Below are 12,980 nucleotides of genomic sequence, written 5' to 3'. Positions count from 1 at the left end.
ACTTCTCATAATTTCATTTTGTGAATTTGAGCAACTGCAACTGACCCAATTTCCCCTCGGGTATCGATAAAGTATTTCTGATTCTGATAAACAGATGCAATAAACTTACTTATAAACTTACTTTTATTTTTATTTCTTTTTCAAGACTTTCTGGCCAGTTTCCTGCTCTCTGAAAACGGTTTGTGGTACCGTCGCAGTTACCTTGGCAACAACAGGGACCAGGCGCCCCGTCATAGATCTAGAATTAGTAAACTAGAAACCAGACGAGCGCCGCGGTGCTGACTTAAACAATCCGCTCTACTCCTTCTAGATCTATGTCTCGCCTGTCTCTGTGGCCCTGTCATGTGACACCAAGTTGTCCAACTCACACTTCCGCTACTGCGTGTAAAAAAAAAAAAGTTGGTTGAAATCTCGGGGAAGTTTTGCTTGGTAGTCATTTTTTTTACAGAATTAGTTACATTAATACTTTTTGAAGTTGTTTTTTTCAAAGCCGGGAGAGGGTCAGAGGCAAGCGGGTACCGTATAAGTTTGTTTATCGTGCATTTGTGAATTTTTTGAGCATGTCGACGAACACCTTGTACAATGACCAAGGAGGAGCGGAGGCTGCCGTGGAAGTGGGACAGGAGAGCACACCGACCTCCTCCGGCACCGCGGCTGGCTTCGGACTCTTCAGCACCGACTTTAAAAAGTAAGACACAACATATTCTGGTATCTGTGTTGTAGTTTTGACCTGTGTGCTGTCGTTTACCTCACCTTACTTGAGCTGGCTTGACACAGGAGAGGCCAGCAACCCCATGCAGCATCCACCATGCAGTGATGGCGAATTGCTACGTTAGCTATGTTTTTCTGCTTGTTTTTTAGGTACTGTTAGCTGTCAATATGTCAGTGTTTGAGGCTTCTTTGGGTGCTGACTTGGGGCAAATTGGATACATAGTTACTGTTTTGTTTTATATAAACCTTATGTAACAATAAACAGTAGTTTCCTCCTTTGAGGTCAAGGCTGGCTATCTTTACCACGCACACGAAGACTAACGTGGAGTCAGCTGCAGGACATAATGTTATAAACAGACATATAAATCTATCAATACACTTTTCATCAGTGGTGGAAAGAGTACTACAGAAAGCAGTGGTACTTTGCATGACATTTTACTTAAGTAGACGTACTGCTGTAGAAATCTACTGAAGTAAAAGCAAAAAAGTAGCTCGTTTAAAATGTACTTGGAGTTACTTTTTCAAAACAACTACTTTGTAAGGTGTGATCTCTTCCATGCAGTTATAAAAGGATGAGAGTGCAATGTTCAAAGGAGATTGATTTAAAGGTGCATTCTGCAAAACTGAAGTGAGTAGCCTGTAGACTCCACTGACAAATGTGGAGTAAGCACACAATGTGATGGTTGAGTCTGCATGGTTTTATTCCACATTTTTGCCAGTTGAGTCTAAATCTGCATTTTTTTCATTGTGCACCTTTTATTTGAAACGTGTAAATGGTAAAAAAGCATTCATCGTGAAGTTTTCCACAAGCTGTCATTGATAATTTTTCTCTGTATGATATGATTTAAAATGTAGTGAAGTACAATACTGAGTACTTAAGTAAAAGTAAAATTACTGACTTCAAAGTAAATGTAATTAGTTACTTTCACCTCCTCTTTTCATCATGTATAATGAATTATTTTGAAGCCTCTAACTTAATCTAAGCAATCACAATTTTACAGGGTTAATCTCCCAGATAAAGCAGATAAAGCTACTAGCAATAATCAGTTCTTTATGCTAATTTAGGGTTGGGACTATATGTTTATCTCTTGATTCGATACTTTCACCATATTTGGGTGTCGAAACTATTGTGATTCTACAAGTATTGTGATTCATAATTATGATTTATTGTCATTTCTGCTTTTCAAATTATAACGATTCCAGAATAAAATTTATTTAAAAAATTTAAACATTGTACAGGCTATTTCACAGAAAGTAGGCAGAGCAGAAAGACTTGCCTAAAGGGAGTCATACTCTCTTTCATGTTTTTGTGTAATATTTGTACATAGAAGAGAAGCTTCTTCAGGGTGGCCTTTACAAGAGCATATGCATGGCTAGAGAGGGCCAAATGATTACAGTGTATAACAAGTGAGCATCTTACTATCCCTAACAGATATTAATACTAAGAGAGAGAAAATTCCACCTGGCAGACACTTGCTTCCTTCATATATGACAGACCTCCATAATCCAGTACAGCTCGGAAGTTTGCTATGTGATTTAAGAGAGTGATGTCACTGATTAATTTACCCATCAGGCAGGTCTATACCATTGTTTCTTACTGTGCTTTCAATGTGTGATTACAATGTTTTGAGTTCAAACATGAGAATCAGTGTCACAATGCCTTCATCCTGGCAGTAGTTAAAAGTCCCAAAAGTTGTTTACCTTATTTGTATTCAATGGAACTTCAATTAAAATAGCTTTGTGCAGTTTTATTTTTTCAGTATCCCAGTTACAGTCGATCTAGGTAACAGTAAACAAGTAAAATCATCTACCTAAAATTAAGAATTGGCATTTGGTGATATTTTGACCCAAGCTATTGACACAGTTATTGAATAAAAGTGGGCCCATTACCAACCTTGTTGCATGCAGTTACATCCATTTCACCAACATAAGGTGACTCCATCAAACTGTGTATGCCAAAATTTAATTTCAGGTTGCAGATGGATTGGGCAAACCAGTTGTTCACCCAGGTTTAGTCAGAGTTATCAAATGGTCCTTTGAGAATGCAATGGAGAGTCCTGCAAAATACTACTTGCTGTTGTTGCTGGTGTCACAGGGGTTTGTCATTCACACAGAACGCTCTCCACAGGCTGTATCTTCCTAACAATCCCATAGCAACCACTGACAATATATAGCTGATCTGACAGGACTTAGGGCCGTAGTTTGTTCCAGCTTGTAAGATGATGAGGTGATTCCATAAGGCTGGACTAAGTCTGATAGCTCCTGCCACCCAGTCCCAGGCATTAGGGGCTGCCATATGATTTCACGTTAACTTGTTACCAGTGTTGAGGCATGTTGTTCACCTTTACTACCGAAATTGGAGATGGGATGGGTATGAGATATCGAGTGTATCATTCCTAACACTTAACCAACCTAATCAACAAAGGCAATGATTACTAGCCAGTCATGGGCGCAGAGTAGGGTGGGCATGCAGGCATAGCAAGTCAGTTTAGTCTCTCCCCTGTTTGATCATCATATCCAAATTACTAATGATTATCAAAAGTCTCTTGTGTGTGAATAAAAGAACATTAGTGTCACAACATTGATATTGAAGTATTTGGTTAAATATACCATGGTATTTGATTTTGCCCACATCACTTAGCACTGTTTCTTAGCAGCTGTGAGCATGCTGAAGTACTCAAAAATCAATTTTAATAGAAGAAGAATGAATGGATAATTAAAAACTTATAATAATTAGTTGTGGTGCAGTTAGAGGTTTATGTCAACCTAGAGATTTTCGAGGAAAATTTTATGGCTTCATGTACCAAAACAAGAGAAAGTGCTGCAAAAATAAAAAGAGATTCAACAACAATATGAGTATCATCATAACACATGGAATTCATTTTCACTCAAAGTGTTATGACCATGTGAAGCTATAAAGCAGGTTTCTTAGATCCCCAGCCCAGTCATTCTCCATGCCTTACTCCAGTTATGTCCAGGTGTGCATAGATTTCATCAAAACAAAAAGATTTCAAAGTTTACACATTTGATTTATTAAGGTTTTTCAAGACATCAGGCCTTTTGAACATAGCACTAGGACATGAGCAGATTTATTATGTGAATTCCTGATTTCCCACCTTCTCTGCACTCTTTTGTGATCTTTGCGTGTTTTTCTGTTTTCTATTTCCTTGGTGTCCAAGGCACTCGGCGTTTTCCTGGTCATCGAGAAAAAAGAAATGTTTGTGATATCACATATGAATACAATCTTCTGCATCATGTTAAGTTTGTCACTGTGGTGTTTAACCAAAAGCTACACATTAAACACCTGAAAAAAGGCCTATCAACTTGTTTTAACACCCAGGTCATCTGGTTCTTTGGTTTTTAATACCAGAAATATGCCACTAGAGGGCAGCCAATTACCTCTGTATTTATCCCTTGTATACAAGTGTCATGCAAGTATCACTGTAACTCAAAGTGTTTTCACACCTCAGCTGCTCTCTGAATGTGTATTAAAATTGCACAAACCTTGTTATGTACTAGTTGGTAATGTTTTCATATTTGGTCTGCCGTCACTTAGTGTGTGGACTTTATCTGTTCATTTAAATAGTAAAGTTGGTGCCCCACTTGTTCCTGGGCTGTCATAAACTTGAGAGGATCTACTGCAATATCCTGTTTTGTTTTCAGCATTCTTTTCACTGGCCTTTCCTAAAATTTCAGATGCATTTTTCTCATGGATAACTAGTGAATTTCTTTATTTTTTTGCAAGTTGTGTAAATGTTTAGTGTGCTTAAGTGAGCCTCTAAGCTGCTTCCCATGACAGTTTAGTGAGTCAGGCAAGGCTTACCCATATTGTTGGCTACTTCTAGGCCAAACTGGAAGACTAGGAGGCAAATACCAGGGCATGAATGATGCTTCTGTCTCATGCAAGTCACAATATCCAGGCCTCTGTTCTTTCCTGGCTTAGTCCATAATATTGGCATGGCTCATTGTTAGTCCTCCTTAAGTGAGAGCCCATGCCTTCATTCACTTTCACCAACAAGTCCTCAAGTATTTTAAACAAATGCAATTATTTCAGAGTATCTGAGAATGGCTGATTTTGTATGTTTTGCACATATCTTGCATATAACACTGGCCTGGCTTCTTTTTATACTTCTACTATCATGTGGAATAACAAGCCCAATCTTGTTCCCACAGCCAGTTCTGCTAAAATGAAGTTAGCCGTATTCTGTCATTTGATATGGTCAAATGGTTGTCATATGACAAGGGCAAAGCCACATTCCTGTAATCTATTCTGTAGTCTTATAGGCTACCTCCTGCTGTTTGAGCGCTATATGCCAGGCCTTACTGAGGCATAGAAACATGTGACTGTAACTCGTAATTTATTATCTGTGACCCAAGAGATATTTCATTGTAGCTGAGTGGTAGCTAGACTTTTACGGACTTGTTCCATGAATGGGAACACAGAATTAAAGATAGCAGTACTATGATTTTGACCTTCAGCTTAATTTTTTTTTTATTAGGTTTATGTTGGCTGGTCCATTCACACCCTGCGCGTGGAAACCTGGCTAAGAGGTTTTCAGATGCCTCGTAGTAAAACCTGGCATATTTCAACCAAAAGCATTAGGAGATATTTAATCTAAAATCAGTCCTCAAAGAACCATGTAATGTCATTTAGAATAAAGATGAGATAGAGATGATCCAAATGGAGGGAATGGTAATGTTTGAGTTTATCAAAGGCAGTGGTAGAACATCACCATCTGGTTACAATAGTTGTTTTCAGTTTCACAAACAGTGGGCCTTCCTTGAGAAAGCATTGGCATCCTGTGATATAACACAGTCACCCCATCCCGGCCCTTTTTTTCCCTTTGATTTAATTTTTTAAGCCACTGGCAGGACTTAAATTCAGCTGATGAGTGGTCATGTGCAGGCCTTGTATGATCTTACCAGAGGATTTTCGAATGAAACTAATGAAAGTTAGAAAGCAGGCAGTAATTCTGTAAACTTACTTCTTTAAATCTTGTGTGTTTCAACAGTTAATGCTGTCCATGATCTCAAATACCTCCTAAATATATATATATATATATATATATATATATATATATATATATATATATATATATATGTATATATATATATAAATTACACACCCACACCCACACATATGTATGTATGTGTGTGTGTGTGTGTGTGTGTGTGTGTGTGTGTGTGTGTGTGTGTGTGTGTATTTACACACATAATGAAATTGAAATGAAAACTTACTTACTTTTTTTAAAAATGTATTTATTTATTTTATCATGAATCATGACTATAAATTCTCCTGCTGCAGATTAGCCAGAACATATATCAAACCATGCATTGTGTTTGTGGAACATGAGTACATCCCATCCATGAAAATCCTTTTTCAATATGTGCTTCATCCTATTTTCAACATTGTAGCTGGCTGCTTACCATAACTGCACACTCTGGTCCTAAAAACTTTCCATTCCATCCAAGATTGATCAGCAGATTCAAATATTCTGACAAGAACTTGCATATTTTCCAGCGTGCCACTTGGCATTCTTGATCAAACCAGTGTTGGAAAGGCTATGTTTATTTTTGGCTCAGTTATTTGAGATTACCGAGAAGCTTCACTCGAGCAATTCCCTTTTTAATTAAACACACATTTGCAACATTTTTTTTAATTTTACACTGATTTCAACACTTTTGAAAGATTTGATCCTGTAAACATGTTGTGCCCAGACATCTGCTGCCTGAAGCTGCTTGATTTCACCAAAGTGCAAATACTGACTCTAGAAAGGCATCTGTCTGTCAGCTTTATCACCTTGCACAAGGATGGTTAGATGAGGGGCTGGGAGAGTAATGTAACATTATTATTTTTTTCAATTAATACTTTACTCAGCCTAATAAAAGATTAATTGAAGATGAATTACTAATGCATGGTATAGCTATTTTAAGAATTTTTAAAAAACGTGTTCCTCAATTCATTGTCGAACCATAGGCATTTTTTTCTTTTATTCTCTCACGGTGCTTGAATTTTTTACACTATGCTATGGAGACTTACAGTGTTGGCGCCTTATAACTTTAAAATGTCATGTCAGACATTTGGTTTACCATAGTTACCAGTTGATTTCTTTTTTTTTTTTTTTTTTTAATATAAAATGTCCTTTTAGAATTTGATCAGTGAGCTCTTCTGGTCTTGAATCAGTCCTGTGCAATGACAGTTTGCAATGAACTTTGCTTGAGCTGATGTGTTATTCTCACACTGGCCTATGGGTGCTGCACTACCTAAATCCACTCTGTCTTCTCTTTTGCATTCCAAAATATTTTGACAGTTTTGGCAGTATTATTTCCTGGACGTGATAAATCTTTTCCTCAGACAAATCTGTGCCAGTGACAAATCCAGCCAAGAGTTTGATTTCACTATTTACCAATGAAAAACACTCAAGACCAAATACTGTCTAAACTAAAGCCATGAAGCAAAACAGTCCAAATCTGATTCAAGAAAATATATAAGTAGAGTAGAAACCCACTGGCTGATAGGTGATAGCTGATAAGTCCAAGTGCCAACTGTCCGATTAACATTTCTCAGCCAACACGTCAAGGCACTTCACACTTTACTCTCAACTTCAGGCATCGTTTTTGCTTGCCAAGACAATCTTCACCCAACAACATCAGAGCATTCTGTATGCATTCTGTATTCACACTTTGCCTTACTGTAAACCCTTGTAATGTCTCTTCAATTTATTAAAAATGGCAGTACCAAAGTATATGACAGTATTTATCACCAACATTACCAGTATCAGCTAATATAAAGCATGGAATTATATATCGTAGATTTTCTGTTATTAGCGAATGGAGAGAGGTTTTGTTCACAAACACTCTAAACGTTATCCTCTGACCTCTGTCTATATTGACATTCTTTAGAAGCTGAGATCCTGTGTGTGTGTGTGTGTGTGTGTGTGTGTGTGTGTGTGTGTGTTTTTAGCTGACCAGCAGGCATCCACATGGAGGCGCTAATCTGGTACTGTTCACCTGTCAGTCATCCCCGATTGGAATCTAAACGTAAACAGTGTGTGAAAGGTGCGTGAACACTGGATGCCACAGGAGATGAGCAGTGCACATTTTCAGGATGATGTGATCCGACCCATGTGATCAAATCTCAAAAATCGCATTGAAATCACAACAATAACTCAGTGTAATGAGTAACCGTATTCATAGAATCAAAAGTGTTTTGTTTTCACTCAGAACAAGACCACATCAAATGAGATAGATACATGTGTGTTCCACTTGTAATAAATATTGATCAGGAAACTGCCATGGGTAAATAATATTATAATCAATCTTGGCATTGATGCAGATAGTTTACTTTGGGATGTGTGGAGAAAGAGAGAGAGATGCAGTTGCGGTGCCTTTCACATTGCTTTGCAGTGGCTGAAATATTCCTGATTCAGTGATTTATTAATTTATTTATTTTTCATTAATTCATGAAAGCCGCATTGTAACCTGTGCAAAATTCATAAGTTGATGTTGGAAGGTAAGCTATATTAGTTTAACTTAAAAACTAATATAAACTGGCCTGTCATTATCCAGCATAATTTTGTTAGGTTGAAGTCATAATATGAGATTAGGTTTTCTGTCCTGTCATATGAAGGACAGACAAACCTTGTTTCCAAAAATATCCCCTTTGGAGCTTAGTAAAAAAAAAAAAAAAAAAAAAAAACTTTCAAGTCATCATTTCAGTTAGGGCTAAATTCTTCATTGCGCAATTACAAACTTACTTTTAATCATTATCCAAAACTGACACATTTAAGGTGACCTCTTTATCGCTGTACGTGAAACAGTTTCTGGATTTATCAAACTCAGCGGGCTCGCGTCAGTCATCTGCTCCAAAGCAAATTATTGGAGGGCAAACCTGACCTAAAATCATCCTGGCTTAGACACTTATTTAAGGATGTTATGTCTGACATTTAGTTTTTTACTGTTACGGATGATGAAGCCTGGGAGGGCCCAGCCCGCTGACCTTATCAGCTAAAGTTGGCAGCTGTGTGCTCTTGGTAGCGTGGGGTTCAAGTGTATCATTGTACTGTGGAGGTGATGAAAAGTTGTTCAGTGTTTACCTATGGGTGTAGATAAGGCCTTCCCCCTAGAGGGAAGTGACCACAGCCACACAGAGCCAGAGCTGCATACACAGCTACTAGGCAGGTGAGAGAGAGCCTAGTTTCTAGGAGAAAAATGGAAGTGTACCACAGAAAAGTGGACACAGAAAAGACTAGGGCTACAACATGTAGTGTCAGCGTCGACAACAGCAGAAGGACAGCGGTCTTGCCTCAGTAAGCAGGGACTAACCTCATGCACAAGGATGACTAGCCATTAGTGAGTGGACGGGGCATCTTGTGACTTTTATCGCCTAAGAGAAGAGGAAGGGAGTAGTGAATGACAGACGCAAAGCCAGTGGAGCCTGTGCTTTTTCTTCCTCCGTCCCTAGCTCTAGCAGCTCTGAACCTGGACAAAAAAAGAGAAGTTGAGAGCACCAGAAGACAAAACAACTGTAAATAAAGCCAAGAGAGGAGCGCACACAGCCTGAAGGAAAGCAGTTAGTGCAAATCTGTTTGGGACATACAGACTGTAGAGTTTGTTGATGTGGACTCTATTCTTTGAAAACTAAAACTGGCTGGTGAGTGGAGCTGAGGTGTTGAGACTGAGCCTTGAGTTTGGGCAGTTCTGGAGGAAAGCTAGCATGGATGGGGGTTTCTCATCTTTGCGTTTGGAAGCGGTGGGAGCAGTGAGGACAGCGCTGGTGTCTGCTGAGAACCTACAGCTCACTCTGAAGACTGAGCTCAGTCAGGAAGAACAGGCCCTTACACACACCAGCGCCAACAGTGGCCCCGAGGAGACACACCGCACCGGGTACTGTAGCATGCTGACGTGACAGCACTAGGCTGACTCTAGTGGAGAGATAAACTGTGTGTTTTGCTGCTCTCAGCTTATGGTTCTGAGTTTTAGGTTAGGATTAAACTCTATTTTTAAACCACTTGTGTGTCCTTTATTTTATTGTCAAACCTTTCATATTGCCTCTATTGCAATTGTTTAAAACATGGCCATATTTAAATATGGTGTAAACTTTAAATGACATTTCTCTTCTTTAAATGTGTGATGTGCTGCCATCTTTCCATGGGTTCATTAGGTACATGCTTAATGAATATTTCCATCATTGTTGCAGATTATTTTACATGAATTATGATTATTGTGAATCCCAACTTAACCATTCTCTTTTACTCACTTAGTCTCATAGTTTTAAGTCTCTTACCTTTTTTAATTTCCATAAAAGGTAGATAATCTGCATTGGCTGATCGAATATACAACTCCATTCTTTTCGTAAATTTCATTTTCCGTCTTGACATTGCCTTCCTCGCTATGTAGCCCTCAGTGCAGAATAAATGACCTGCTGTGTAGCTTTACAATGAGGCTGTATATTGTGGTTAGGCCGACGTATCAGCCTTTCCGCATCATGTGAGCGCAGGCTAATTTTAGTGGAAATTCTTGTGATGCTACTGTTGTGGTAGCTTAGGTAATTTCCTTGCTGTTTAGTTGAACTCAGTGTCTTTTCACAGTTTGTGTCTTGTTGGCTGCTGTATAATCTCTGATTGTTGATGTGAGCTGCATGGTCCGCTGTAGCTTGCACAAGACATAGTACTATTGTTCATGGTAGACACAAAGTCCATAACAGCACCTGTGGTCAAGCTCTAATCCTTATAACTGACCAGGAGAAGTCGGCTCCACAACACTATACTTCTTTAATAACGACCTTAAAGACCAACAGTGGCATATTTTCTGTCCTCAGGAATGAAGACCTCAAAGAGATGCTGGAGAGCAGCAAGGAATCACTCAAACTGGAGGCCATGAAGAGGATTGTTGGGGTGAGGAGATGTGACACTCCACATACAGGACAAATTATGCAATGTGCAGAAATGTTAAATGTTTTCTAAAATAATTTTCCTTGCTCACACATGTGCACTTAGCATTGATGATATTGATTTTTTTTCTTTTTTTTTTCTTTTTTTTATTTAACAGCTGATTGCCAAGGGGAAAAATGCATCTGAGTTGTTTCCTGCTGTTGTGAAGAATGTTGCGAGCAAGAACATCGAGGTATGACATTATCATGAAATTATAATCATTGTTATTGGTGAGCACTGCAGTCACTATTGTTTGCAATTTCCTGCTGTTCAACACTGATTGTGCATGTATAAGTCATAGTTGTGATTATGACTGATGAAAGAAGAACAAGTTAATGGGTTTTGATTCATGTAATTCTTCACCAATAAGAAAGTGACACTACAAGAATGTTACAGAGGGAACCTCTCTATATAGAACATAATAGGCTAGTGTATATTGGTCCAGTTTTTTTTTTTTTTTTTTTTGAAAGGGCTTCTTTTGACTTAGTTTGATGTGATTTTATTTTCTACTTATTTGTTAAATTTTCTTTGGATTCATTTTAGTTTTGATCTGGTTTTGATTTTGTTTTAAATTGCCTTTATTTGTTTCTCATCAGGGAACACAATTGAAATAAGTATCTTCAGTTTGACGCGCTGTCCCCTTAGATTTTGTTTTATGCAATATTATTTCCCACTAATCACTTGGTAGAAGCATGACTAGTTTTACCACCATAAGTCCTGAACGGGCACCGCTGCGTAAAGATACGATGCAGCGGGCCTACATAATGTTTAATTCCACAAAATAATTTAAAGTGTGAACAGCAGCCTTGATGGACTCGCTCACGGACTGTTCCAGTGAATGACCCCACACTAAGCAACAGCTCAAATGGGGTTCCCATACCCAAAGCCCGTGAATATTGATTAGCAGCAGAAGAATAATCAGGTAGCGTGAGGGGCAGCTTGTGAGCGGGGCGCCTGAAGCCGGGTGCTGTGTGCAAGGCATGCAGCAGAAGCAGCTCATGGCAGGGTAGGGGAGCAGGTGGGTGGATGTAATTGGCAGAAGAGGGCCTGCAGTCACGTCTCTTCTCTCCCACCTCACACACACCAGCTGCTAAGGTAGTGTGAGGTCTTGGTCTGTCTTTTCTCTCGCTCTCTCTCTTCTTCTGTCTTACCCCCTTTCTTCACCTATATTTTGCTAAAAATGGCCTCCCTTTCTCCCGTTTCCCACCCTCTTCCCGTCTCTTCTCGTCACTATCCCTCAAAGGTGCAAGCCTCTGCTAGCTGGCATCGATCCCCTCTAATTAGAAAACAGCACAGGAGCATGCGGTTTATTGACAGTGTTGTGTGATTTAATATCACCTTGCTTTATTTTCTTTAGCCACCGCTGCACCTCATTTTAACACCATGTTGATGCGTGTGTGCCTGTGTTGCACCTTTGTGCACCTTAGAGTACGCATAGTGCATTCATAAGTTTAAGCGGAGAGCCATACAGGGCTTACTTCAAGCACTTGTTCACAGGGAAGGAGGGTGAAATTAAAATCCTTTATTTCAAGTTGGGATTATCTAAGGCTGGAGACACACAGACAAGTTGTGATGGTCTTCCGTAGGGTGTGATTGGATAAAATTTGGCCTTGTTTTACTCCCTTTTTCAAAATTTTTTTGTGCATGCTTTTGATTTTTTGTGTATGTATATGTATCAATAACAGAGAAAAGACGAATATTTGTGGAATATTTGAAAGAGGAATATTTGTGATGCAATGTTGAGCGTGCTCCACTGGCACAAACCTCGGTCCTCCACTTAACCCCTCAAGATGGAATCAGTAGTGTAGCTTTATGGTCATAGAGTCCAAATCCTTGAGGGCAGATGGGTTGTGTCCCCTTTTATAGTGAGTAATGCCATTAATTCCACCAGTAATGACCAGAACGATGATTGAGAACTGTGGCGCTCTGCTTCAGGTCAATACTTGCCGCACTAGAAAGCATGGTGGTGATTAGTTGATGAAGCTCTCAGCAATTTTGCCTAAAATTTCACCTTATCCCTGACCTTAAGCTTAAGTCAATCCTTTAAACGAAATTATAGATATTTCCTTAACTAAACTCTCCTCTTTCATATCTACTTTTCCCCCAGTTCCATTATTTATGATTTCACAATCTTATAGACAGAAATCACTTCTCTCTGCTTACTTGTCCTTCTCTCTCTCTGAGTAACTGAAGTGAATCAGCAGAGGAGCAACCTTTGGCCCCCAGTGTAGCTTGTCTGTCAGAAGCAGGACAAATATTAGCTCAGGCTTTCCTGTGAGAAAAGAGGAGAAGTGGGAGCCAAAGGCACAGGAGGGAGGCAAATAGCTCAATGGCAAT

The 12,980-nt window shown here is 39.1% G+C and overlaps 1 protein-coding gene across 1 annotated transcript in view; it reads left to right on the top strand.

Annotated features, from left to right (window-relative positions):
* The first annotated feature begins 388 nt into the window (after window positions 1-388).
* ap3b1a (adaptor related protein complex 3 subunit beta 1a) overlaps window positions 389-12,980 on the top strand; it is a 61,523-nt gene continuing 48,931 nt past the window's right edge. Inside the window, exons 1-3 of the mRNA XM_030065720.1 lie at window positions 389-688; window positions 10,532-10,607; window positions 10,762-10,836. Of these exons, the coding sequence (XP_029921580.1) occupies window positions 561-688; window positions 10,532-10,607; window positions 10,762-10,836 (279 nt within the window). The 5' untranslated portion in view covers window positions 389-560. The remainder of the gene's footprint in view (window positions 689-10,531; window positions 10,608-10,761; window positions 10,837-12,980) is intronic.

This window comes from Myripristis murdjan, chromosome 12 (assembly GCF_902150065.1).
Source record: "Myripristis murdjan chromosome 12, fMyrMur1.1, whole genome shotgun sequence".
Classification (NCBI taxonomy): Eukaryota; Metazoa; Chordata; class Actinopteri; order Holocentriformes; family Holocentridae; genus Myripristis; species Myripristis murdjan.
Note: the sequence above shows the minus strand (reverse complement) of the source record. Positions and strands in the feature narration are given on the sequence as shown.